Raw genomic sequence first — 27,019 nt, forward strand, 5'->3', positions numbered from 1 at the left:
AGAGAGGGGGTCTGTCTCCATACCAGCTTTTCTGACAGGTCTCTCTGTGCCTAGAGGGAAATGGATGCTTGTCCTTGCATGTCCTCCTGGCTTCTAGCCCACCGTGCCTTCTGATTGCTTTCCTAGGATGCTGATCACAGGCATTGTCAGCCTGAGATTGGCCACACAGGGGCCGTGGCCATTTCTACTGGCACATGTTTGCCATCAGCAGCCCTCTAGGGGATTCTCTGAAGAGAATCAGTGGATGCCTATCCCTTGTCCCCACATTCCTTCCCTCCTCTCATGGAAGCATCTGGATCCTCTGGCTGTGCTCTAGCCATCCATAGCCGCCCCATCTCCCCCAGACTCCCCAAAAGAGACACCCTTAGGCTTGTGTACTCCAGAGGCCCTGTGCTTCAGAACATCTGGGGAAGACTGCCCTCCTCCCCCAGCCCAAGCCTAGCACACAAGCTGTGAGGAAGGGCAGTCGGAAGCATTTACTTGACTCAGGTGTGAGGGCCCAGTGGGTTTCCCGGCGCAGGAGTTTGCCCTTCGGGAAGGGAGCTGGTCTCTCTGGCAGCAAGAGAAGAGAGACGTTGAGAGCAGGGCAGCCTGGTGAGCAGCTTGCCCACTTTCTCCCTCCCAGCCTTTGAAGTGCCTGCCACCTTTGCCCCTGCTCTGCGTCTCACCTGCTCCCTGGCTGGCCTTTAGCTGTGTGCCTTTCTGTTTCTTCATGTGAAGTCCCATTTGTTGAGGAGACAAGAACACTTGTACTCTGTGCCATCCTTCAGCTTTCAGCTTGCAGTTGCTTTCAGAAACAGATATGATACCATCCTGGTAGGGTAACCTAGTGGTGGTCATGCCTCTCCTGCCTCCCTCCCCCTTGCCTCTTAACCTGCCTCCCCACCCCCTGCCTCCTAGCAGTAGAGTCTAAAAATACCCTATTTCCACTGAAGGTTTTTCTTTCCACTGAGGAAAGTGAGCTGATTGAGATGGGGGTGGGGGCAGGAGGAGCTGGAGGTGTTGTATTCTTGAAAGGTGTTAGAGACCTGGTGTCCTGGTCTTTGGCCAGGTTCTGTGTGGACTGGCAAGCTCCCTGGAGACCCTGTCACTGGGACTAGGAAATCTGGTCCAGGGGCATAAGCAGAACATGGCAGGAGCCAAAGAATGGAACCCATAATCTAAGTCAGCAGTCATTCATCAATCTGAAATTTGATGATTTAAAACTTTGTGAAAACTTGAGGGAAATAGAAGCAAATAGGATAGGATTCGTGTTAGTATAATGTCTCAGTCTGGGGTTTGGTGTTCAATCCCAAGGAGTAAGGAGAAAAAAGCAGGAAATTCTCCTTTTTCTCTCCCTATTAGACCTTCATCTGAGTCTTTCAGCCCCTTAACACTGGAGACATGCTTAGAAAAAAGGAGAGTTACATAAAGAGCAGTGAGGTGGTCACTCTGTTGTTAGTCAGCCAGGCCCTGTGACAGAGGTCCTTCAGAGAGTGCCAGCACTGCTGTGTCACTTTACTTTCCCGTAGGGCAGCCTGCCGGCACCACCCCTGTGGCTCCCTGGCTTTAGGTTGGGGACCTGGAGTGAACCACACTTCCTGACTTTTGCCATCTCTCCCCTAGAGCAGATTCTCAAATCTCAGCTGGGTCAGCTGTCCAGAGGGGCTCCTGCTTTGTCACTGTCACCTCAGTCTGGGGACAGCTTAACTGGCCATCTTCCTATGTTCTCCAAAGTAGAACAATAAAGATGCTTAGTAACTGTGAGGTCTGAATTCAATCTAACTTGACAATTGATGACTGACTGCCTTCTCTGTGCAAGGGCGGGACTCAATGTGTGCCTTCAAAGGTATGACCTAGTGGGGAAAAGACTGGAACACAGGTATTTGGGCATTGTGCCAGGAAGATGAGAGAAGCACAGCGTCTTTGGATTTATCCCAATTCTGTGTTTCCATTTAGGACTGTTCCATTTTATTTTATTTTATTTTATTTTTAAGATTTTATTTATTTATTCATGAGAGACACAGAGAGAGAGAGAGAGAGAGGCAGAGACACACAGGCAGAGGGAGAAGCAGGCTCCATGCAGGGAGCCTGATGTGGGACTCGATCCTGGGACTCCAAGATCATGCCCTGAGCTGAAGGCAGGAGCTAAATAGCTGAGCCACCCAGGTGTTCCTAGGACTGTTCTTTTAAAGGTGCCCCCCCCCCACTCCCCATTGGCATCAGAATCTTTTTCGGTAGAGAATGCTGCCATGAACATATGCTCTGTTAACAGCCACCTCACCCAGACTGCACAGGGGTCCCATACAGGGGTTGAAATAGTAACAATCAGGAAGGGAGTAGATTAGCCAAGACTGCTTGGTTGCAGATAACAAATGCCAGTTCCAGCTTGCCTAGGTAGAGGACAGTTTGTCATGACAAGGATGGGCTTCCCAGGATCCTGGGTGTAACTGGACCTGAGGAAAGGGACAGAAGGGATCAGGAAAGCCCTCCACATCTTCTCTTGGCTGTACCTCTCAGCACACCAGCTATACCTTCCAACAACATAGGCTGTCTCTGCTCCTCAATCCCCAGTGGGCATGCAGCTGCCTCATAGTGCCTGCATCTATAGAGGACAGCGTCACCTACCCTAGAGGGGGGCCCAGCTTTCCCCAAGCTCAGGGCCAAGCTCCAGGGAGGAGGGGAAGCTGTCTGGCCCAACTTGGGATGTGTATTTTCCTCCTGCTGCCACAGAAGACATAATACAGGAGAAGGGGGGTCTGTTGGCTTGCTGTTGGGGCAGGTGCCCCAAGAAGTATCCACTGCCTGGAGAGCACAGTGATGGCTCTTTAATCCCCATTCTTTCTATCTCAGATCTGGCTGAGATGGAGAGCAGAATAAATGAAAAGTGGTCCTCTGGAGTTATTCTTCCTCTCATAGCAACCAGGGAACTACTGTGATGCTTTTTTCTCCCCAGCCTCCCACAGCAGGCTGTAAACCTGCTCTCAGACCCTAAACGAACATGCGAGCTGCATTTTGAAGCTAGTCTCCCAAGACTCAGCTGGATTTTTAATCTGGTGGTGGCAACTGAAGCAGCTGGTAGGGAACAGGGCTCTGGGGCATTCCCCAGGGGGGCAGGCCTCGGGGCTGCTGCTCTCCAGCTGGCATTCCAGACAGCCCTCTGCAGGCACCTTGAGCCCCACTCAGCATCCAGAAGAAGTGTTGGCCAAGAGAGGCCGGCCTCAAGCAGGCATTAAATCCCTGAGTGTGCAGATCAAATGAGTGGATCAAGGAAGCCTGGCTGACAGGAATGTCTGTGGCGGGACACATCAGTCGGAACGGGCAAAGCTTTTTGGAAACTGACCTTTTAACTTCAAATGGGTCTGTTGGTTAGAGATAGAGTTTCCGTGGCTGCCTCAGGATTGGTTGGAACGCATGACTAGAGCCAGGGAGGCAGTCAAAGGCTTGTGACAACAGCAGAATTGGCACCAGAACTGTGGGCGCCAGACACAGTGCCTCCTCCTCTGGGTATGTATATGGTAACAGGATGGTTCTGAAGAGACGAGCTTCATTTGGTGGGGAGCCCTTTAGAGATCTTTTTCTTTCTTTTCTTTTCTTTTCTTTTCTTTTCTTTTCTTTTCTTTCTAAAGATTTTGTCACTTCCAAAGAACAAAATATTTTTTAAAAAATTTTGAGTTTCATGAATTCATGAAAAGTGACAATCTGTTAAATGTTTGTTCTTTTCCTCCCTGCATGGTGTGTTCATTGAAGGGACTTCAGTGGCCATGCTCTCCAGTCACTTTTCCCATGTGGGCACTTGTGCGGTGACACCGTGGGCAGCTTGGGCTCTCATGCCCCTGGGCCTCCCTCATATCACCTCTCTGGCTGGGCCTCTCCAGTTTTTGCCTTTGCACACTCCTATCCACCGAGGAAACCCCATGTTAGCCTTTATTTTCCATGACACATCAATTTCACCTTTCCTTTCTGCTCGATTTGCCTATGGCTCCTGCCTCTGCCCCTGAGAGCTCAGTGGAGCAGAGCTGTGGCTCTCTGGTCCCCATGGTGTCCTGCGGGTGCAGCAACGAGGCCATGTCTTCATGCCCTTCGGCTGAGCATCATCAGGAATTGATTTCCTGGTGATTAAGGTGATTGCCTGTATTTTAGGATGCACCACAGTGCTTAGGTGTTATTTCTCCGTATCTTCTCCAAGGAAATCCTACATGCTGGATTAAGTTTTGTGTTTTTGTTCATGGTCAAGGGCACCATTGAAAACCCACATTTCACCAGTCGCATCGTGGCAGAGCTGGTGAGGGGAACGGGAGTAGAGTGGGTTTGGCCAGCGCGATTTGCATTCGAGTGTCAGAGAGCATTGGCCTCTGAGAGAGCACCTGGGCTCCCTTTGGTGAGAAATGCTTCCTAACAGGCCCTCTCTTTGCTCACAGGCATGGGCTGATGCCTTTCGAAGCAGCCCTGATCTCACTGGCGTTGTGCATATATATGAGGAACTGAAGAGGAAGGGGGTCGAGTTTCCCATGGCAGACTTGGACGCTCTGTCTCCCATACACACACCACAGCGGGTAAGCTTACAGTTGGCATTTTCTAGAAAGACCTATTGCAGAACGGGCAAGCCACTGCCACCACCCTTCTGCTGCTCTATTTGAATTATTCAGCTTGTCATCATGCTTTCTTAAAGCTTGAGGGCATTTCTTTTTAATAACAAGGGGGAATGCAGGAGTGAGACAGCTGGTTGACTGGTGATTAAATGGCAGCAGTGTCTCGTCCCCCTCCCTCCACCCCTGTTTTCATCTGACTGTGGAAGGATATAATAGAGGGATCAGTTCCGACATTTTTGTGGAAATGGCTGCTTGGGTGGAGCCATCCATCCCATGAGGGCCACTAGCACCTGCTTTTCAGAGGCCCCAGGAATGTGGTATGGGGGTGCTGGCATCTTCCTCTGAGAGCACCAGAGCACCTCAGTGTTGGTAACACAGATGAGCTAGATGATGTCACTGACCGTGGAGCAAAGGGCAGCTTTTGTTTTTTTCGACTGTCAAATAGATCTAAATTTTATTTTGAGCTATGAGCGTTCAGCAATATCCAGACATCCTTGAATCCTGCAGGCCTTGGAATTCAAAGACCAGGGAAGACCCATTTAGGGGCCTACCATGGAAGCTTTTACCAGGTGGGACAGCTCTATCCTTCCAAATGAAAAGCATGCAGCGATGGACACTCTTCATCCTGGAAAATAGTATCTCTATTGGCTGGGAATCAGCCCCTGGCCCCGAGGGAGAGCCAGGAAGCTTCAGAATCTGGGAGACGTACCTTGTCCCAGCACACACTGCCTGCTGGCCCCATCTGCCCATCTCTGAAATGGGGACGAGAAATCCAGAATATCTATGCAGGTCTCTTTCATGGATCACAGTTAACGTTCAAGAGGTTATCTGAGATGCTCAGAGGGAAAGCACCAGAAATTATACTTTGCAAGGCATTATTCTCATTATGATCCTTCCAAACCACTTACTATGCTTTGTGGAATCAATGTAACCTGTTTTATTCATCTAATAACGACCCAGAACAGTGTTGTTGTGTCTATAATTACAAAGAACATTCGGTAAATTGCATAATTACTATTTATATTAGTCTACTCATAAGGCCAAAATATAATCTTCTGGTACCAAATAGGGATTCATGATGAGCAAAACTTCATAGCGGGCCCCCTCACTCAGATTCTGAGGTGGTCTTGTTAATGGGAACCCTGGCCAAAGCTCTCCCAGAGCGCCCTCAGTGCTGCCTTTCTGAAAGGCCTTCATAGTCTGTGAGGTAAGTAGAGGGAGGAGCCCTTGGTTGCACCCTTCATGGATGGAGAGACTGGGTGCAGAGGGGGCAGAGGGATTCCTCGAGCCTCACAGGTTAGGAGTAGAGCCTCTGCCTGCTGCTGTGGCAGGAAGTGCTGCCCGGGCTGGGGTAGGGGCCAGGCCCAGCCGCACAGACAGCCCAAGTGAATGGAGGACTTATGTTGTTGCCATGCCAGAGTGTCCCTGAAGTGGATCCAGCCGCAACCATGCCCAGGTCCCAGTCGCAGCAGAGGACGAGTGCCAGCTCCTACTCTTCACCTTCTCCTGCTCCATACTCCTCCATTCCACAGGCCCCGGCTCTGAGCGTGACTGGCCCCATCATGGCCAATTCAGAACAGGTACTTGCATACTTCTGGGCCAGAGGCAAGTTGGCTGACAGTCCTCGTTCACCCTTTCTGGAGACATATGGAGACCTTCCCTGACCAGGCACTGTGCTAGGGTGTCAGCGGCGCACAGACAGAAGGGCCTAGGCCCCATTCCAAGGGCTCTCCATGTACTGGGGAGACAGAGACGGTCCGCACAGTGGTGGCAGAGTTGCAGGAGCAAGAGCCAGGAGTTGAGTACTGCCTGGAGGGTTGACCTGGGACCTGTCGCTGCTGAGGCTCTCGAAGCTGGTGAGGGAGGCCTGTCTGAGAAGGCCTGGGGCCAGAGGCGTGGAGGAGCGAGGTGTTCAAGGGAACAGCAGGTGGAGGGTTTGGAGGATCAGTACAGGTGTGGGATCTAAGAGACAAAGGGTGAGGCCAAAGCACAGCGACGGAGTTGCATTGTGAACAGCCTTGTGAGTCACGCGGAGTGGTTTGGATTGATCCTGTCAGGAGCCGCAGCCATCAGAGGCCGGTGATATGAGCAGCAAGGTGACGTGGAGGCAGAGGCCAGGATGCGGGAGGCCCTTAGGCAGCGCCCTTCCTGCCTTTATTTCGAACACTGCCTACCTTCCCCGAGTTATTTCCTGAGAGGCCAATGCCGTTTTAACCCCAAACTAGATTTTTATAGACGAGTCACAGAGTCAGGTATTTAGATGAATCTATAGAATTTCCAGTAGTTGAAATTTGAGAATTGACCACATTTAGGGGGGAAAAAACCTGTTCTGATGATTATATATTTTAAATCCTTAATTAATATTTGTGACAATGTCAGGGTTACAGAAACTTATTTAAATGGAAGGGTCAATGAAGAGGTGTGATTAGTGGAAGTGTTGTGCCAGGGCTGCTCACGTTTCTGTTCTCTGCTGGCCCCCCGAGGAGGCGCACAGTGGGAAGTGAGCTGGAGGTCAGGCAGCCTGGGCTTGAGTCCCTGCGCTGCTGCTCACTGTGAGGCTTCAGCCAGGTCATTTAAGCCAGTTGGGTCAGTAGAATGGGGCGATAGTCCTTCCCTCTCACCCCATGAAGAGTCATGAGCTTGACAGGCAGCCTGAGAGGCCTTATGGTAATCACCAAGTGCTGTGAGTACTGCTGAGGAGATTAAAACCCATAGCTAAGGGCAGCCCAGGGCATGATCCTGGAGACCCAGGATCGAGTCTCACGTCGGGCTCCCTGCATGGAGCCTGCCTCTCCCTCTGCCTGTGTCCCTGCCTCTCTCTCTCTGTTTCTCTCATGAATAAATAAATAAAATGTTAAAAAAAGAAAAAAAAAACCCATAGCTAAAATGTGGCCCATACGATAACTGTGGGCTTCATTCGCCCTTTCTTCCCTTTCTCATTATTCGTAACAGCCAGGACCTGTCCCCAGAAGGGAAGCCCTGGGGAAGAAGGTCTCCAGAGGCTGTGAGCTCTGCTTCCAGGGGCAGCAATGTCCCCCTTTCTGCTCAAGGGGAAGTCTGACATGTTTGGAGTTGTACTGTCCCTGAGACCCTCCACTGACTCTACTTCAGTTGCATGGGAGCTCGGAAGAGCCCTCCCAGCAGCCAGAATGGTCTAGACCTCCAGAAGGGTCTAGAATGGGTGAGAAGGCATGGGTACTGCCCCTGGGGGAAGATGGAAACAGCCAGTAGGAACCCAGCCCAGCCTAGAGGACCCCAAGGGCTTCTGGGCCCATGTGGTCTCTGTCGCATCCCTGAGCTTCCAAGGCCAGAAACCTCTTCTAAGACTTGAGAGTTCACCCACCAGGCAGAACCAGAGGGAAGAGTCTCTCGGGACCTAACCCAATGCCCTCATTGACCATTTGTCTGTTTGTCTATCCAGCACAGATTTATTGAGGTCTCCTGTCCCTATCGCTGTGCTGAGAGTCCCTACTTGGACTCAGCAGAGTCCTTGCCCCAGGACAGGTGGGACAGGATGGGGTGTGTGGGCTGCTTGTTTCTGCCTCGGAGAAGGGGGAGGGAGAGTCAGAAAAGGCTTCAGTGAGGACAAAAGGTGTCATTTGAGCCAGGTCAAAATGCAATTGAGAGCCATAACAAAATCCAGCTCTCTGAATATTTACTAGGAAAGGGATTGGGTGAGTCCTAGGTGCATGGGTGCCAGCACTGTGCAGGGTCTTCACTTCAGTTATTCCTAGCAACCCTGAGGTGTAGGCATCGTTTTCCCCTCTCTGTACCTGAGGAGACTGGGGCTCAGATAGGTTAAGATCTATCCCTCATGGTGTCCCTACCGCAGGAAAGATGGCCCAGGCCCAGGCTTTGGGGAGCTCTGATGGATGAGCAGGTAGGGAGCTGAGGTGGGAGGGGATCTCCTCCAGGTCTTCTCTTGTCCCTCTCCCTCATTCTTGCCACACCAGAGAAGTCCAGGGAACACTGGCCAGCCCCTCTGAGGACCATAGTGCTTTGAATGTAAATCCCTGGGGCCAGCATCTGTAATGATGAGGTTCCCGATGAAGACCCCAGCCCAGAAGGGCCCTTGGGGATCACATGCTCTATCACTTTCACTTGAAAGTTCAAGTGGGGATGGAGGCCAGAGAGATGAACTCCCCACTCAAGTTTCTGTGGTGGGAGGGCTGAGCCACAAACCAGCTCTGTCCATGTCAGACCCAGCACTCTTTCCTGGCAGAGTCACTTGTGACAAACTCTTGGTAACCAACACTCCATAGGGTGGGCCTTGCTGCCCTATTCTCTTCTCTCCCTCACCCTCACACACAGACCAGCATGAGACAATAAGCCTTCTAATGCTGATCATTTAGAGATGAGCATTTAGAGGTGTGACCTTGATGTCACAGTGAATGGGACTGTCACCAGACAGGTGCAGCTTGATTGACCCTTTGTTCCCTGCTTTCCTCCTCACTTCCCCGCCCAACAGATTGCCAGGCTTCGGAGTGAACTGGACGTTGTTCGAGGAAACACAAAAGTCATGTCTGAGATGTTAACAGAAATGGTCCCTGGGCAGGAGGACTCATCTGATCTGGAGTTGCTGCAGGTGAGGGGATGGGGGATGCTCATCCTGTGGAAGCTGTGGACCTGGGGATACAGCAGTGAGGCAGGAGTGGGGCCTGGAGTCCTGTAGGCTCGCACTCAACCTCTTGCTTCCTGGGACCGGTCAGAAGCCAGTACCAGGCCCTCTTGTTTATTTTCCTTTGTAACATTTTTTTTCTCCCTGATTATAAAAGGCCAGTTGCAGAACGCCTGCCTGTCAAAAGCAAAAGGAAGTATAAAGAAGAAAATACTCATTTTCTTGGATTTCAGCACCCAGAGATAGATAACTACTGTAGAAGTTTGGATGCATTTTCTTTCAGACTTTTTTCCATGTTTGTTTTCATTTCGAATGTAATTGAGGTCCTATTATCTGAAAGCAAATTGTATATCAATTTGCTTTCTCAACACTATGTCATAAACATTTATGACAGGACCTCGTCAACCTTTCCTGCATGCAGGAGACCTTGTGGCCACACTTTACCCCCCAAGATGGTCCTGAGACAGAGAGGAAGTAGAAGCTTTTCTTTTCTTGGATACTGAGGATTCTAGGCTGGGGTTGGCCATATTATGATTCCTGAGCATCTGTTGCCAACTGGCCTCCCCACACCCTGGATGCCTTGGAGATCTGGGGGGCACGGCAGAAAGGGGCCCGGGAGCAGGGTTGGCCTATGGGGTCACCCTCAGACCAGAGTCAGGGATCCTGGCCAGCCAGATACAGAGCTAGCAACCAGATCTCCCCCACAGCAGTCTCAGATGACTTTGGCATGTGTAGAGAGTGGCAGCAGCACTGCCTTTAGAAGCAGTGACCTGGAGGGGTGGAGAAAGGATGCTATAAGCTGCAAGTGCCAGATCTCTTCAGCAGAAGGCAAGATGCTTGAGTAAACAGGTCAGGAGCCAGACTGGCTTGACGAGCTGGCGAGAGTGCCTCACTACCACGTGCCTGCTGCCGCTCTTCTTGTCTGGCATTCACAGTCCTCAGTCTTGGTCCCCCAAGTGCCATGCTTCCCACCCTGCTATTGGCATACACTTGCAGCCTATGAGGGCCCGACTCTGATGACCGCAGCCTTCCACACTGCACATAGCCAAAGTGACTATGCCTGGTCCCAGAATGCTTCTTGTTATGCCCTCTTCCTTCTTAGGAATGAGGGTGGGTGGAGACCTGCCCTGGGCCTGACCCAGAGCGAAGCAGAGGTACGTGGAGTGTGGTCCGGGCTCTGAAGGAGCCCCTAACCCAGTGCAGGAGGCAGACAGGAAACAGCTCATCTCTATGAAGCCATGACGTCAGGTTGCTCTTAAAGCCAAGCTGAGTACCCTGAGCCAGCCCAAATAAGGAGCCCGGAGTGGCCTCTCCCAGACCTCACTCTTTTTTTTTTTTTTTTTTCCAGACCTCACTCTTAACACCTGCAGCAGGCCAGTCTTGCCTCTGCTCAGCAGGGTCTAGCGCCCAAGTGCCACACTTTAGGGGACTCAGCATCCTGTTAATGCACCACTGACCCCTGTTCCCAGCCTGCAGGGGGAGTTCTTCCAGACATTAGCTGCTACGTAGGAATCAGATCAGTCCAGAAACAATCCAGAAACTGAGAGGGCCTCTTGAGGCAGCTTTGTGCTGTGTCAGCATCAGAATTCCTGCTGACAGGGGGTTTGCAGTGGACGGAGCTGAGCTCCTGGCAGCAGGGGGTGGGCTGAACAAAGCCAACATGCTTCCAGACAGCCAGAGCAGACCCAGACAGCAAGCATACTCTGTGTGTGTGTGCATGTGTGTGCATGTGTGTGTGTGTGTGTGTGTGTGTGTGTGTGTGTTTAAACAAGCCCATCAGCCAAGACAAACAGAACCTAATCTCCTGGCGTCAGCTCACAGTTTTCAAAAATAGGTTGCTTCCCATGACGTTTTCCTTCCCTCTGTTTTGTTCTAACTCCAAGCCTACCAGCCCTCCCTGGTATCTTATAAATCAAACAGAGAAAGAATGGTTCTGGGTGCCAGTGGGAGGCTGGCCTTTCAGCGCGGGAGATTCAGGAATCAGGCAGCTCTGTGTGAACGGCCACGGTCCTGCTGGCTCCTGGCCTTGCTCCTCCATCATCTCTGACGTCTTCCCTCCTCGTCTTCCTGGCCAGCGGGAGGCCAGCTGAGCAGGGGCTCCCAAGGGCTGGGGCCATCCCAAACAGCAAGACTTCCACATGGGAAGATAATACCAGCTGCTTGGAAAGCGATGGGATTAGAATGTGCCCCAAGAACCCCTTGGTTGAGCTGGAGGGCAGCCAGATTGCTCAGGGTAGAAGCTGTGCAGAGCTCACCACACTGGCCAGGGCCATGGAAATAAACCTGTTTGTCACCAGCCCAAATGTTCACGCCAACAGAAGCTGCTCCTGACTCGAGTGTAAATTGCTGGGTAGGAGGTGGAAGGAAGACAAGGAGAGGAAATTGGAGGTGTCAGCTCCAGGATGCACCAGTGTGGCGGACCACTATCATAGGTGGTCATGTCCCGGTTGCTTCCTGGGCCTCGCAGAGCACTCTCAGGTGTGGCGCTGGAGAGCTACTCCTTGTGCTGTGCTGTCCGCTAGCTGTAGACCCTGAGGAAAACTGAGGCAGGGTGCCCAGAGGGAATGCTGTGTGCCAGGCAGAACCCTCCACTCCCTGAGCTGGGACAGACCTAGGCAACTAGTCCAGCTCCACACATGTGTTCGGATTCCATCTACAGCATGTTACCTGGTTTGCTCACCTCATTTTACTTAGCATTTTCTTGTCATGACAGGCTGTTTCAGTCCATGGAAGCACTTCCCTTTCCAAATGCCTGTCCTGTGGGCACCTAGGTGGCTCAGTTGGTTAAGTATCTGCCTTTGGCTCAGGTCATGATTCAGGAGTCCTGGGACTGAGCTCTGTATCAGGCTCCCTTCTCAGTACAGGGTCTTTTTCTCCCTCTACCTCTCACCCTGCTCAGGCTCTCTGGCTCACTCTCAAATAAATAAAATCTTTAAAACAAACAAAAAGAAATGCATGTCCTGGTTAGACTTTGGGAAGCACCAAAGGAGGGCAGAAAGAACCTCTGGGTTCACATCCAGGCCCAACAACTGATGGGCTGGGTGATAACTGGGCAGCCCAGAGTGATCACACTCACCTTGGAAGGATGGAAATCATCCATTTGAGGGGTGCCTGTGTGGCTCAGTTAGTTAAGTATCCAACTCTTGATTTCGGCTCAGGTCATGGTCTCAGGGTCATGAGATTAAGCCCTGCATAGGACCCTGCACTTGGCAGAGTCTGTTTGAGATTCCCTCTCTCCCTCTCCCCCTCCCCATCCTCTTGCTCATGCTCACTCTCTCTCTTAAAATAAATAAATAAAATATTTTTTAAAAAATGTCCATTTGGGGTGGCTGGTACAGTGCCAGGTGCAGGCAGCTCATACAGAGGTTGGAGCTCCTGTGATTATTATTGGTACATCCTTCTATACAGCAAGCTAAAGTCTGTCTTCCTATAACTGCTACCCCAGTCTGTCTTTAACAAAAGAACCAGACAAAGTCCTCTTTCACAAGGTAGGTCCTTAAATATTTGAAGACTGCTATAAGCCTGCCATGGGCTAAGTCTATGTTGGCAGCCCACCTTTTTGGATGACCTGGCAGTTCTCAGCAGGAGGCCACAAAAATCAAGAGCTTCCATCAACCTAAAACCTTTCATTTTTTTTCCCATGGGGCTAGTAAGCCATATCTTTCCTCTCCTGTGTGTGGGCATTTGGGATCAGGCCTGAAATTTGAGACTGCATCTATGTCTTCAGCCTGTGAATCCAGTTTTGGAAGTCTTGAAAGATCTTGAGGCTGTTGTCCAGTACTCTCCTAAATTAGCCTCTTGAGCTTTGTCTTCAAATAATAGTAACTTTTAATTAATCCAGTGATGCCAAAATTGGGCATTCCTGCATGGCCATCCATCAGATAATAAAAGAAGCTCTCCTCCACATTGTTTCTTCAAGTAGCAGATGGTATATCCCCTCTTGCTTCTCGCATCTCCTTTCAACAGGGATGTCCAGGACCATTTTCTCTAGAGAAATCTAGTTTATTCTACATGTTTAGCTTTCTTATTCCCACTTCTCTTCCACAAAGAGTTTCTTCTCCTTCCCCCTTCCTTTGCAGCTATAGAAAGCAGATCTTCAGGACCTTATTCTGTGTTCCTTAGATCTTGGAGAAGGTTCAGAGGAAACCTGTAAGGATGATTAAAAGATTGTTTTGCGAGGTGGGGATGAGAATGTCCCTTGAAGAAAAGATAAAGGTATTGGGATTAATTAGATGGAAAGAGGATATTTTAATATGTTCTGATCGGTGGATGGCTTTTGTACAAAGAACGCTAACCAGCTGTTCTACCCCTCTTTTGAGAACCATTGGACCTAGGAGGAGGCCAAAGCAGAAATCTTCAGCATGTAGGAAATGCCTGTCCTGGCTGTTGCACAGTGGGAAGGATGACTGGGGTAAGCAGTGTGCCTTCATGACTCAGGACCAGAAGAAAGTCGCTCTGTGTGGCTGGTTTAGAGGAGGAGGTAGGCTGAGGAAGGTCTCCCAACTGCGCCCACCATGGATCTGGCTGGGGTAACCCCATGGAGGTCTTGCAGGCAGCCAGCTGGTGTTTGGTGGCAAAATCTCAACACACTGGTCCTCCTCTCCTCTTTGATGTCTTTTTTCTCACTGTTTGATTTTTTTTGTTTTTAAGATGATGACTTAGGGGCACCTGGCTGGCTCATTCAGTGGAATGTGAGACTCTTGATCTTGGGGTTATAAGTTCGAGTCCCATGTTGGGTGTAGAGATTATTTAAAATAAAATCTTTAAAAAAAAAAAAAAAAAGCTTGAAGGAAGGAGATGGTAAAACTTTCGGCAGACACCCTGGGATATCCTTGATTTGGAAGCTCTAGGCCAGACAAGTTTAAGCAAAACTTTTTTTACAGTCCCCTGGATGACCCTCTGGGATCAGAGCATATGAGGCTGTGCCTATGGGATTGGAGGTCATCTCACCCAGTGCCCCAGCTGAAGGCTGTGGGGAAGAGGTAGCAAGTGCAAGGACAAAACAGATGTTTCTGGTGCTTATGGTCCGTGAGCTCACCACATTCTGTGCCCTGGGGTCTCATTCTTCCTCCATGCTGAAGTCATAATGTTAGAGCTAGCAGAAATCATCTGGTACTTTCCAAACATTTCTTTAAAGTAGTGTGACCCTTTTCCCCACAAATAAAATTCTACAGAGAACTGCAATTTTAAAAGAGATAAAAGCAGAGCTGCCCTGGCTGCCATAGGGTGGGGTGTCCCTAACCCCATGCCATGGAGGCACCTCACTGGCCCTCTGCAGAATGTCACCACTTTTCTGATCCCCCTTTTCCTACCCAGGGAGAGATAGGCCCAGAGGGTGCTGGAGGACTGGAGAGCTGATCTAGACATGGCTGCTGGCTGGCTGGCTGCCACTTGGTTCCCAGCATCCAGAAGGGCCTGGGCTCCTGGGGGAGACTGAATGCAGCCCCCCTCCCCTTTTCTGGCTAGTGGTTCTGATGCTTTGGACATTTGGAGCCATGTTTTTGAGACACTCCCTGCAGTCTTCTGAGGGATCTGGTTTGGTTTTCCTTTGACTCTAGGGGACTTCCATGTGTCTTACTCTTTCTTTCCAGCCTTCCACTGATTGGGGTGGGGGCGTAAGGGCTCATCATCATTTATTGAAGATAAACAAGCCAGAGGCTCTGCTGGAGGAGCACTGGTGACCTGGGGCAGCAGCAATGAGTAGAAGTATGTCCAGAGTGCTGTGGCAGTCTTGAAGAGGTAGAGGTTGAGGGGAGTCCCCAGGAAATATTCTGGGGGGACAAAGAGTTGGATAGCTGGGTAGCTGCATGGTAAGCTAGCATTGTAAAATGTTAATGGTAGGTGGAATCATATTGGGTACATGGGATCTACTATAATATTTTAAAATCTTTTCTTTACATTTGAAAATTTTGTGATTGAACATTGGGGTGGGGAAACATTCCAGGACCTTGAAGGATGAGTAGGAATTTGTTTTGATGGAAGAGGAGCAGAGGAACATGGCAGGCAGAGGGCTGACTTCTCAGGGTTCCTGAGCAGTAAGAGCTAGTACCTGAGGCCATCTGCTATTCTAGAAAGTCTGAAGTATGTTTGGAAAAGGCGTATGGCCCTTGGAGTTGATGCTGCCAGCTTCTGCCAGGGTGGCCTAGGACCTCTTTCCATCTTAGAATTGGCCTGCAATTTGGATAGGAAGTCACTGACCTCTAACCTTAGCCTCCCCAGCCCTAGGGAACCAGGGCTTGCTGTTTGGTCACAAACACCAGACAGGCCACACTTCCCTGACCCGGGCCTGGCTAAGGTGGGAAGGAGTGGGCCTGTAGCCAGGGCTCAAGATCTTTTGCTCATCAGAGTTTTTTTTGCAGACACTCTGAGTGCTGGTCTGTCTCATCTATACAAGACACATGCACATCCAGGAAAAGAGAGTGACACTCAGAGTGGCCCAGGAAGGGATCATCGTGGCAGCCTGCAGAGAGACAGGCACCATGCCTCTTCCTGCTGTCCACTACCCAGCCTCCTGTGTCCCCAGGCTGTCTTTCCCATTCTTCTGTTCCCACACATTTTGGCTGGTTGCCAGTGTGTCTTCCAAAGCATTAGGCAAGATCTGCTGTCCAAGATTGGCCAAATGTCGGTTTTTTTTTTTGTTGTTGTTGTTGTTGTTGTTGTTAACGGGGGTTGGTCTTCTAAAGTTAATCCAAGTCCATGCTCCCTTACTTGCCCTAAGCACAGGTGCTCCCTGCACTCTAACAATGTATCATAAATACTACGATTTTTTGCATTGTTCACTTCAGTCCTGCCTGTTGGAATCCTTCCCGTGATCTAATGTGATTGCTTTTTTCATGAGTTCATTTGTGTGGGCTTTTGTGTTTCGTTTTTCATTTTAGCCTTCACTTTTGAGCATAGCTTGTTTCTGTAATTAGGGTTTCTGCTGGGCCTTTGGCTTTCCTGTGTACTATGACTGTCCCTCCAGTGACTGGATTTGACCTGTGAGTGTCTACCAGCATCCATGGCCGTTATTGTGGCAATCCATCACAGAGTTCTGGCCAGGCTCCAAGTTCTAGGCCGGCTCCCAAATATACCTCTCATGGCTGGCCTGGGGTATGAGCTGTTCAGAATGGTGGAGAGTGGAGATTTCGAGATACTTCACTCTCTACTGGATATGATGTTCTATGCAATTAATTTTTGTTTTTTTTTTTTAATTTAAAAATATATTTATTTATTTATTTGACAGGGAGAGAGTGCGTGAACACACAGGGGGACAGTCAGAAAAGAAGAAGCAGGCTCCCTGCTTAGCAGAGAGCCCTAGGCCCTAAGCCTCAGTTCTCTGTCCCAGAACTCTGGGATCATGACCTGAGTGGAGAGAGGGTCAGGAAGAAGGCTAAGGTGGTCTAGATACTGAGCAAGGACAGTGGTGGGGAGCTGGTGGTTTGCATGACCAAGGATTCAGAGCACTGTAGATTTAAGGTCTCCATCCTTCTTCCTCCAGCCTCAGCCTGCTTCTGAGCTCCCCTCCTCTGTGACACCTGCTGGTTGGGATTCTAGTCTCCACCGGGGCTGATGTGGTCAGGGCACAGCTGGTACCTGGAGACACCAGGTCAGGGGTAGGGAGAGAATTGTGACTATCCTATGATTTGCTGGCAGCCCTCTCCTTCCAGGATCACCCTGCCTTCTCTCCAACCAAGAATGGGAGTCCTGGGAGAATCAAGAGTGGGAATCTGTTCATAGAAAAAAACTAGAAGGTCCAGACACTGTCCCCATGGCCAAGAGAGACTTGACAGCAGCATTCTGGCTGTGCAGAGGGCCAGCAACAGGGTAGAACCAGGACAAGCCTGGTATTTCCATAACCAGATAGACAGGGCCCAGCAATCCAGAGAATCGCCAGTGAAGCTTTTTTGCTTCCGGTGAACACCAGACTATTTTGGATGCAGCTGCCTAAATCTAGAAACCTTCTGTCTTGACAGCTTCTGTTGTGGTGTGGTGATTCTGGGCTGACCCATGTGGGTCGGGCTGCTTTCCTCAGCTGCCCCTGCTCTTGGGGAAGGAGCCTCCCACAGGCTGAGCAGCCAGGGGAGGAGTGACGGCAGAAGTAGTGTCCATACTTGGTGTCTGATTGGTCATGATCTACTTATTCTGGAATGGGCAGGTCTGTCAAGATCCCTCCGTGGCTCTTACCTGCAGGATCAAGCCCAGGACACTCACTGTCCTCTGGTGATGAAGGAGGGGTGTTTGTGCATGTGTATGTGGGTGTGCACACAACTGTGTAAGGGAACATTGTTTAGGTACCTTGGATAAGATGTGGATGGAAGAAATGCAACTTACCTTCATTCATTAATTCTCTCCAAAGCATTTAGGGAGTATTTCCTAAGTGTCAGTCATGGATACTGCAGAAACAGGGATGAGAGATGCCAGCTCTGTCCTCAAGGAGCCCCAGTATAGAGGGGGAGGCAGATAAGGAGCCCAGCCGTAATGCCCCTGTGTGGTGAGTGCAGTATTGCAGGGCACTGTTGGGCACCAGGATTCCTTGGTGTGCGTTTAGCCACCTCTGTGGTTGACCCTGCAGGTGATGACTGGGCCTTTTCCCTGTGTGTGGCCTACTGTAGGGCTTGGGGGCATTCCTGGGGCAAGAAGTTATGGCACCTCCCTTGTGGAGTTTATGATCTAGTGGGAAGGGAAACCTAATTCTAGCCAAGCCAGCTGGATTATGAGACAAAATAGGGAGCTGAAAAGAGGTCATGTATGTGTACAGTGTCTAGAGCAGTTACATCTACCAGAAACATTTCACAAGGAAGTGGTCTTAGGGCTGAACTGTGAGAAAGAAGGACCTCTTCTCTGTCCCTTCATCCCCTTCATTCACTGGGTCATCAGAGGCTTCTGGTATCCAGGTGGATGGGGATAGCATCTCCTCTCTGCTCCACCCCCATTGGGGCTTGGAGCTTTTTCCCCAAGCTGTTCTGGTAGTCAGGGGTGCTACAGTGCCAGTTTGGCATATAGGGTGGCAAGAAGCCCTGGCAGGTAGTTAAGGGAGCTCCACAAGCAAGTTTCAATGAGAGTATGAGTCAGGCTGCCATCTGGAGCCGGGGAAGCCTGCAAATGCCAGGCCATAAAGTGGTAAGGGTCTGTCTGCAGGGAGACAATCCTCCCAAGGGTAGAAAGGGCTCCAGTGGTGACTGGGGGTTCATCAGAGTCCTCTTAGGCCAGCCTGGGAGACATGTCAGAGCTTGCTGAGTGTGTCAGACATGTCACCAAGATGTACCTAAATGTGGTCATAAAGTACACTCTCAGTTGCTGGGAGCATAAATGAACTGCTGTCATCTTTTGGAGGGTCTTCTGCCATTACCAATTACCAGCCTGTATTCTAAATGACCACATATGCTTTCACCCAGAAATTCCACTTCTAAGAGCTTGTCCTCTGGAAGTACTGGCACAAACGCAGGAGCCTGCGTGTGTACGAATGTTCCTTGCTGCATTGTTTGGGTTGGCCAAAAAAAGGCCTCAAGCCAAATGCCCAATAATAGAAGCACGGTGAGACACTGATCCACGCACAGAGGGGTGGGGGGAGGTGTACGAGGCATTGCGGGAAGGGTGGTTGAGAGTATTGTGTTAAAGAGGGAAAAAAAGCAAGCTGCAAAGAATCCTATTCTTAGACGTAAAGAACGTTCTGTACAAACATGTACCAATACGCATATGAGTGTACATAGCTATGGACACTTCTCTGTGTGTTGAAAAAGAGCTGACTTCCTCTGGGGCAGCAGGAAGCAGTGAGAGAGAGGCCTTGTACTTTGCATCTCACCCATGTCCAGCTTTCTGGACAAGCATGCACTCCTTTTGTGACTTTTAAGAGTTGGCTTACGATTTGCCAAAGAAGTGGAATATGACAAAAAAAAAACGTCCCCAGCAGGCTAGCCAGAGGCGTGTGTGTTCCCTAGGAGCTGAACAGGACCTGCCGGGCCATGCAGCAGCGCATCGTGGAGCTCATCTCTCGCGTGTCCAATGAGGAGGTCACCGAGGAGCTGCTTCATGTCAACGATGACCTCAACAACGTCTTCCTCCGCTACGAGAGGTGGGGCCGAGGTCCTTTCTCATTCCTCCCAGGGACTCAAGCCCACCGAAGGATTTCTCTCTTAAACAATGGGGAAAGGGAGAGGAGAGTTGGAAAATGCTCATCAGAGATGCTAATTTGTTCCCCGCTGACAGGGAAAATGCTTCTCATTCTCCTGGGAACCGAGCAGCAGGAAGGCGACAGGCAGAATTAGGCTCTGCCCTTTGCAAGCCTCTGGCTGCCCTGCCTTTTCCACTACCCCCAGGCCCTCAGAGGGAGGGCCAGGGGCCCTGGGGCCCAGGGGTTCGCACCTGCTCCTTTGAAGATCCTTTGAGTTTGAAAAGGATTAAAGGAGAAAAAAAAATCTCTACTAAGGAAAAAAAGATTTCCTCTTTCCCATCTTTAAAAAAAGAAAAAAAGATTTTTCCCTCCCTTTGCAGATGTCAGTGTGTCTAGAGTATTCTGAAGAAGGCAGGGTATGTGTCGGATGCTGCTGCTTAGGGAAACACACACAGAGACACACGCACACGTTCATTTGAGTTCTTTCTACAGCCAAATCATTTTTGGATTTGAGGTAACCAACTTGAAAATTCTTTTCCTTTTCCAAAGCCTCCCCTGGGGAAGAAGTTGTCAATAGGACGTAATGGCAGGCACGGCTCCCATGGACTCACTCCGGTGCGTGTGCCTTGGGCTTCTCCCAGCAAAGGCACCAGAAAGCACCTGGAGCAGGCCAACCTTCTCCTAAGTCTGAGGCCCTTGGCCCTCGGAGACTTGGGGCCCTGGTGCCTGCGCTGACTCCCAGTATGATGATCTGGCATCAGTTAATGTCAGTGTGATAGACTCTTGTCCCTGGGGGCTTAGAGGGTGATTTCACTGTGGGTGTTAGGACCCCGGGCCTTGTCTCAGCTTCAGCTGTGGAGTAGGGATGGGTGGTCCTGTGTCTCTCCAGCAGACAAAGAAACCTCTGCAGTAAGGATGTGGAGCCACCAGGGGCCCTATGTGTCCATTGGAGATTAGGAGCAGATCTGGGGTGCCTCGATTCCCAGCTTGAGACCCCTTGATTTTGCCATGTGTTTCCAGTTTCTCCATTTTAAATGGGCTTGGCCTTTCACCTGTTAAACCTGTTTCAACCCCTCCTAGGATGGGAAGACAGGGGCTAATGTGAGCATTTTCCCGAGTCTGCCACACCTGGCCTTAGCACAAATTTTCTAGCTTGAGCATTTTTGACAAGTTTAATTGTCCCTCCAAGACGGTGTGGGAAGGGTACTCCAGGATTAGAAACTTCTCAAGTGTGTTAATATTCTCCTTCTCTTTCTAGGACGTCATTCATAAAAACATAGGTGTTTCTTGACACCACAGGGGACACACATCACCTAACCAGATTGTCCCTCCTGGGGAATCACTACTCACCAGGCACTGACCCCAGCAGACTTCAGTAAAGGCTGGTTTCTCCAGCCTCTAGCTGGAGAAAGTCTCTTAGCTACTTCTTTGCCCATGGTATTTTGGAACTTTGAAATGCAAGGGAAGCCCACACGCATGCCTCACCATTGCTCTTGTATTCCCTATCTGGTGGGAGAGGGATTTGGGTACAGGAGAGTAGACGCTCTCTGTGTTGCTCCAAGCCTATCCACAGCTGCAGAGGAGTCTTGGGCAGGCCAGGGGCCTGTGTCCACCTTCTTCCTCTAGCTGTCTCTGCCCTGTGTGTGCCCTAGCCCCATTCCTCCAGCAGGTTGAGCTGGGGGCCTTTCAGTGACACAGGCTAATCACTCTTAGCACAGCTCTGTGAAATAGGGAGGGGGCTGCACTTCTTGCCTGGCTTTGCAGATATCTGAGCCACCCTCAGGTAAAATGGTAGTCCCAGCCTCTGGCTCTACAAGCAAGAGGAGCACTCTAAGCCCAGAGTGGGAGTGGACAGCTGGGAATGCTTATAGTGGCCTCCTGGATGTGCCAGCCAACACCTTCCACTTTTACCTCAGTATGCTCTGGGGTGAGCCTAGAGGCTGATCCTCTGCCATGGGAGCACCCACAGAGGAAGGTGCAGTGAAGTTGTTGGGGGGGGAATCTAGTCCCCCAAATGGCCCCCCCTTGGTTTCCTTTTCTGGAGCCTCAGTGTCTACTGGCCTCACAGGGCCCTCCATCCACAGGAGCTTGTCACAGGAGCAGTGAGTATGACTGTGCCACATCATCCCTCTCCTTACTAACTGCTTTCCTTCCCCTGTTAGGTTTGAACGATACAGGTCAGGCCGATCGGTTCAAAATGCCAGTAATGGAGTAAGTATTTCTTTAGCATTCTCTCATCTGTGGGTGCTGGGAGACCTACCTCAGTGTGGTCTCACCTCTAGGTCTTCTAACTCGAGCTTAAATATATGGATCATTAAGGACACCTGGCTGGCTCAGTCTGTAGAGCAGGTGACTTGATCTCAGGGTCATGAGTTCAAGTCCCATGTTAGAAGTTGAGTTTACTGTAAAAAAAAAAAAACAAAAAAACAAAAAAACTTAGGTAATGAAAGAGCAAGCTCTGGTTGATGGGATACAGCCAAAGAGCTAGCAGGCACATTCCTGGTGGGAGGGTGGCAACCGAACCCCAAGTCCCCAGCTCTTGGGGCAGCAACTGTCCTGTGACCGCTTCAGCTCCACCACCTTTAGGTGGGGGAAGCAGTAGGCAGGGGCTTGCTAACAGCCAGGCCACCGTGGACCCCTAAAGTCTCGACAGAACTGCCGTGTTCCTGGACTGCTGCAGTGTTGGTGCTTTTCCTCAGGCATCCTGCACAGGGCCCGCTGGCTTTTACCCAGGAGCCCAACACAGGCGCTCTGGGGCTCACTGCTGTCTCATGTGCTGGCAGGTACTGAACGAAGTGACCGAAGACAACTTAATAGACCTGGGGCCAGGGTCTCCAGCCGTGGTGAGCCCAATGGTGGGCAACACGGCACCCCCATCTTCTCTCTCCTCTCAGCTTGCGGGCTTGGGTAAGTGTCTCACAGGGTATCAGGGGCCTTCTCTGCAGGCCATGTCCTGTACTGAGGGCCCCTTTCTCTCTCTGTGTTGGAAAGCCCAAAGAGAGCCTTTTGAGGAATCTATGGGAAAGTGTATTTCTCAGACCTGCCAATTGTACCACCTTTCATTGATGACTTCTGTCCCTAAACTTAAAATATAAGCCTGTGTTGGAAAGAAGGGGTAGGGGGAGTTCCAAGGAACTAGAAGTTGGTTGCTTTTAAAGAAAGGTAGCTGCTATGTTTTATCTGGAACATTCTGTGGTTGAAGTGGTTGTTTTCTCGATATAAACAAGGCCAAGGATGGCAAATAGATTTCAGCTCATTGGGACACAGGTCTAAGAAGGATGCTGAAGCCACATTAGGGCTTGGAAGATGAGTCTGTGGCTGATTGGTAATGTCTGCTATGGGCTTGGGAGCAGGAAGTAATGGCACTGATCTATTTGCTTTCCTTGAACTAATATCAGCCTAAAGTACTCCAGTGTCTGAAACCAGAACAAAAGAAACTCACCTCTTTTCCACATTTCCCTTTGCAAGTGTGTATATGATTCTAGATGTTACAGATATAGCAGATGATACCAGTTCATATTAAATAAAATTAGAATATTGAAATAATAACGCATGGCCCTCACAAAATTCTTTCTACCTTGCTTTTCTGTTTTCCTTTTTTTTTCTTAACATTTATTTTTATACCTTCATTCCATTTCAGTTGAATCAGGCTTTTATTTAGTGGCTTGTCAGTTGCTATAATTTTGGCTTCTTGGCATCTCATGGATCTGTAGCCACTGTTTCTTTTGGAACAGATTTCTCTGCTTTCAATCCATCCAGCATATGGCCACCAGATTTGATATCCGAAAGTCAAATTGAATTCTGTTGCCTGCCTTCTTAAATAAAGGTCTAGTGTTGCCTGGGTGGTGCAGTTGGCTAAGTGTCCAGCTCTTGATTTCAGCTCCACTCATGATTGCAGAGGCATGAGATCGAGCCCTGAGCCAGGCTCTGTGCTGGGTGTGGAGCCTCCTTAAGATTCTCTCTCTCTCCCCCTCTGCCCCTCCTCCCACCGCATGTGCATGCACAAACGCTTTGTCCCTAAAAATAAGGAAATCTTACAGTTAAAGGGTCTAGTATCCTTTCCATCGGCTCCTTGACCTGGCATTTGAGGATTTTCATCCCCACCACCCCACCTCCCACCTGCCTTTCCAGACTTGTCATTCATCAGTGTTTCCATGAGCTTTGCTCACTTCACATACCCTGGACTTGCAGGCTCTGTGCCTGCAAGTTACCTGTCCCTCCCCCTTCTCATAGAAGAGTCCTCCTGGTCCTTCAGGCCGCACTCTGAGGTCAGTTGTGAGTCTCTTCCACTACTCTCAGGCCAGGTACTGGTGGTGTCTGTCTGTTTCCCACCTACTCGATACATTCCTTGAGGCCAGAGACCACATCAGATTCAGTTTGGTCTGCTCACGATCAAGCTCTGAACGTAGTGGGTACCAAGTAAATACATGACCCGGGCCCTTAGATGTGTGACTGCGTTAGTGAGGAACATTCTGATAAGACTATTGTGGGAAATCTGCAGGGGCACCAGCCCCAGGTCCGTCCCTCTTTGCTGCCAGCCATCTCCCTTTCATTCATAATGACTCTTGCTCACCTTGAGCAGCTTGGGGTTGGAAGGGGTCAGTGGCTGTTCTGGCCCCCATCTGGGCCCCAGCGTGACTCTTCCTGCACGTAGGGGTGCTGAGGAGAAGCCTGTGTCCCTGCTGCCCAACCTCCCCCAATAATGTGCCCACTGGCTTCCGAACTTGGGGATGCTCGGTGAAGTCCATGGGCTACATTTTATTCTCATCCTCCCCTCATTTGTTTTGTTACCACAGACTTGGGGACTGAGAGCGTCAGTGGTACCCTCAGTTCACTCCAGCAGTGTAATCCCCGTGATGGCTTTGACATGTTTGCCCAGACGAGAGGGAACTCCTTGGCCGAACAACGCAAGACGTATGTGGGGACCATTTCAGCAGCTCTTGGAAGACATTGGGGGAGGATTGATCCAGGCCTGGTCACAGGCCAACACAAAGACGCCTTTTATTTACAAGGTCCAGGGCTGCCAAGAACATAGAAATATGTCTTTGAGGACTTGGCAGACAGAGATTTTGAATGAACACCAAACCCCACACACACCATCCCCACCCCCCGCCTTGGGGTTGATTGTAGTTGGATTTCTCCTGTCAGTCATGAGAGAGCACTCTGCATTTTCTTTGCTCCCTGTACTGCTGCTAAAGATGGCTGGGAGCTAGGGGGTACAGCCAGACAGGGCATGAATTTGTTCTCATCAGCATGGTTTTCCTGTGCTAGCATGTGGGCAGAGACTTCCCTGATGGCAGCCCTGGCGAGGATGAGCCATATGATATTGGGGACATTGATCCCAAAATAGACAATGCTCTGCATCTCAGGGAGACACATGAACATGCTTTGAGCTGTTTGTTCAACCTTAAGGCAAGCAAAGAACACTTTCCTGCCTTTCCCTGGGGCCTAGCATCTTGAGGCATTCACCTTGGAGTTCCCACACTCAGGCATCAATGGGTTGACCAGAAACCCAAGGCTCCAGTCACTCTTTACCAGCACAAGTTGCTTTTAACATGGATATAGCAAAAGGGGTCAGAACACAGAGGAAGAGAACCTCCGTAGTTGGGGTCTGTTAGTGACAGACTGTTAGTGACAGGCTGTTAGTGACAGACCCCAACCCCAGACCATAAGACTATCTCCCTTATCAAATGTCACTGAGGCTGCTGCTTTTAAAATAAGAATTAATATTATTTGCAGTTTTCAGGGCACTTTTGACATTCTGTGCTGGAACCCTGGCCTCCTGGCTTTGGTTGCAGTCAGACAACAGCTTGAGCCATTAAATGCCAAGGCTTCAGGAACTGTTTTTCCAAGTACACTTGAGGCAGGTGCCAGGGCTAGAAAGTGATTATAGGTCACCACCCCTTTCCCTGGGGCCCCTGCAGGGAACTGACCTTTTGTGCTGCTTGTCTCCAGGGTAACCTACGAGGACCCTCAGGCTGTCGGAGGACTGGCATCTGCACTAGACAGTCGGAAACAGAGCTCTGAAGTGGTAGGTTTTTAAGCCCGTTTTTCTGCCTGGAGTCCTCTGGAGGGAAAGTCAGCCCGTGCGGTAAAGCTGCCTGGGTAGTAAAGCAGACGGTGGATTGCATGGAGGGGAGGGTCCACTGGAGAAGACTTCCATGAGAGCGCTATATTGCCTCTGTGAGTCCTCACCCCACCCCTCGAGTGTTGCCCAGCCATCTTGCCTGTGAACCCCAGAGACATAGGCCCAGAGAGTTGGCAGTATGCTCTCGGCACCAGTGTCCCTGCAGACAGCAAGCAGGGATTTGTCCTGGGAGGTCCAGCTCCAGAGCCCCTTGTCTTCCTACCTTGGGGGCCCCGAGCTCTCAGGGCAGAGGTCTCCTACAGCCAGATAGGGTCTCTCCTCAGACATTATGCTGCCCTGGGGCTGGGCAGTGCTCTGACAAAACACTGATCTGTTCAGGGAAGGGAAATGATCATCTGAGTAGCGTGTGAGCTGAGCATCTGTGGTGGGCCTAGGGAAGCAGTACCAAGCCACTAGCAGGCAGTGGGTGGCCAGGATTTGGCTGGGGATCTGGGGCTGGAGAGGTGGAGGGAGCTGCGGGTAGAAGCCAGGAGGGTGTTCTGGGCAGCTTGGTAAGGAGCAAGGCTGAAGGCAGAGGGGCTTTGAAGTGGCGGGTACTGCTTGTTAGAGTCCCAGATTGCGGCTGTGCATTCCGTGAGGTTTCAGGTCACTGCAGGGGAGAGGATTTGTGTCTTAATGCTTCTCATGGGACCGTCCCCCTTTTCGCTAAAAAATGTGTGTGGCAGGGTGTGAATGAGTGTTTGTTCGCAGTGTCGGAGTGGGGGAAGCACTCTGGGGATAGTGGCCCCCGGAACAGCTGGACCTCCTCCCAGGGTCCCCCAGCTGGGTTAGAAAGGAGCAGTACTCACCTGCCCACTGGACAGGGAGGTCTGCTTCCAGAACAACAGTTCTTGGCCTCCTGCAGCCCTTGTCCAAATGGGCCTGACGGGCAGTAGTGCCACAGCCTGGTTTCCAGAAGACTGGCCTGGGGAAAGAACTTGTTCCCCTGTCCTGGCTCAGACTTGGGTGGAGGACTGTGTGGCCCTATGCACTGGCCACTAGGGGGCACAGAAGAGCCAGCCCAACTGCCCTGGGTCTCAGCACCCTGCCTTTCTACCCCTGGCACTGGGACTCCCAAAATCTACACAGTGGTCACCACGGCTCTGTTCCTCTCAGTACTTGGGATGTCTCCTGCTGAACTCAGAGAGGGCATTAGGAGGGCCCCCCAGCACCCTTCCAGATGAGGGCATTACCTCCTCCTAGCCCAACCTGACCTGGCCTGCAGCTCCGTTCCTCAGCCAGGAGGACCTGGTTTGCTTCCCACTCTGCCTCCAGGGCCTGTCCCCATCCATGCCAGGGTGTGTCCTACTGCACCTCTCTGTTATCAGTGCCTAGGCCTGGATCCAAGCACAGGAGAGGTGGCCAGGGTCCCGCCCTTCACCCTTTGGGTGTGTGGCTTGGCCCATCTCCCTGTTTGCAAAGATCTTGATGACTCCAGCATGTTTTCCACCTGATGGTAGGCAGATTGCTTTCATGTTTACTGTTCAATGGGGGCGGGGGGCGGAGGGGAAGCAGGGTTTGTGTTGTCTGTGTGTGTGTGTGTGTGTGTCTGTGTGTGTCTGTGTCTGTGTGAGAGTATATGCAGATCTCTGTGTGTGTGTCTCTGTGTC

General features: G+C 50.7%; 1 protein-coding gene across 9 annotated transcripts in view; it reads left to right on the forward strand.

Annotated features, from left to right (window-relative positions):
- The window catches only part of TOM1L2 (target of myb1 like 2 membrane trafficking protein), a 118,846-nt gene that overhangs the window by 78,632 nt on the left and 13,195 nt on the right, over positions 1–27,019 (forward strand). For 5 of the 9 annotated variants that reach the window (XM_026005629.2, XM_026005627.2, XM_026005628.2 and 2 more), the window contains exons 5-12: positions 4,401–4,535; positions 5,990–6,151; positions 9,040–9,156; positions 19,110–19,243; positions 21,445–21,493; positions 22,066–22,189; positions 24,079–24,196; positions 25,238–25,313. In XM_026005629.2, the coding sequence (XP_025861414.1) occupies positions 4,401–4,535; positions 5,990–6,151; positions 9,040–9,156; positions 19,110–19,243; positions 21,445–21,493; positions 22,066–22,189; positions 24,079–24,196; positions 25,238–25,313 (915 nt within the window). The remainder of the gene's footprint in view (positions 1–4,400; positions 4,536–5,989; positions 6,152–9,039; positions 9,157–19,109; positions 19,244–21,444; positions 21,494–22,065; positions 22,190–24,078; positions 24,197–25,237; positions 25,314–27,019) is intronic. The other 4 variants (XM_026005631.2, XM_072730542.1, XM_072730543.1 and 1 more) reach the window with 1 other exon arrangement.

Source organism: Vulpes vulpes, chromosome 12 (assembly GCF_048418805.1).
Source record: "Vulpes vulpes isolate BD-2025 chromosome 12, VulVul3, whole genome shotgun sequence".
In the NCBI taxonomy this organism is placed as follows: Eukaryota; Metazoa; Chordata; class Mammalia; order Carnivora; family Canidae; genus Vulpes; species Vulpes vulpes.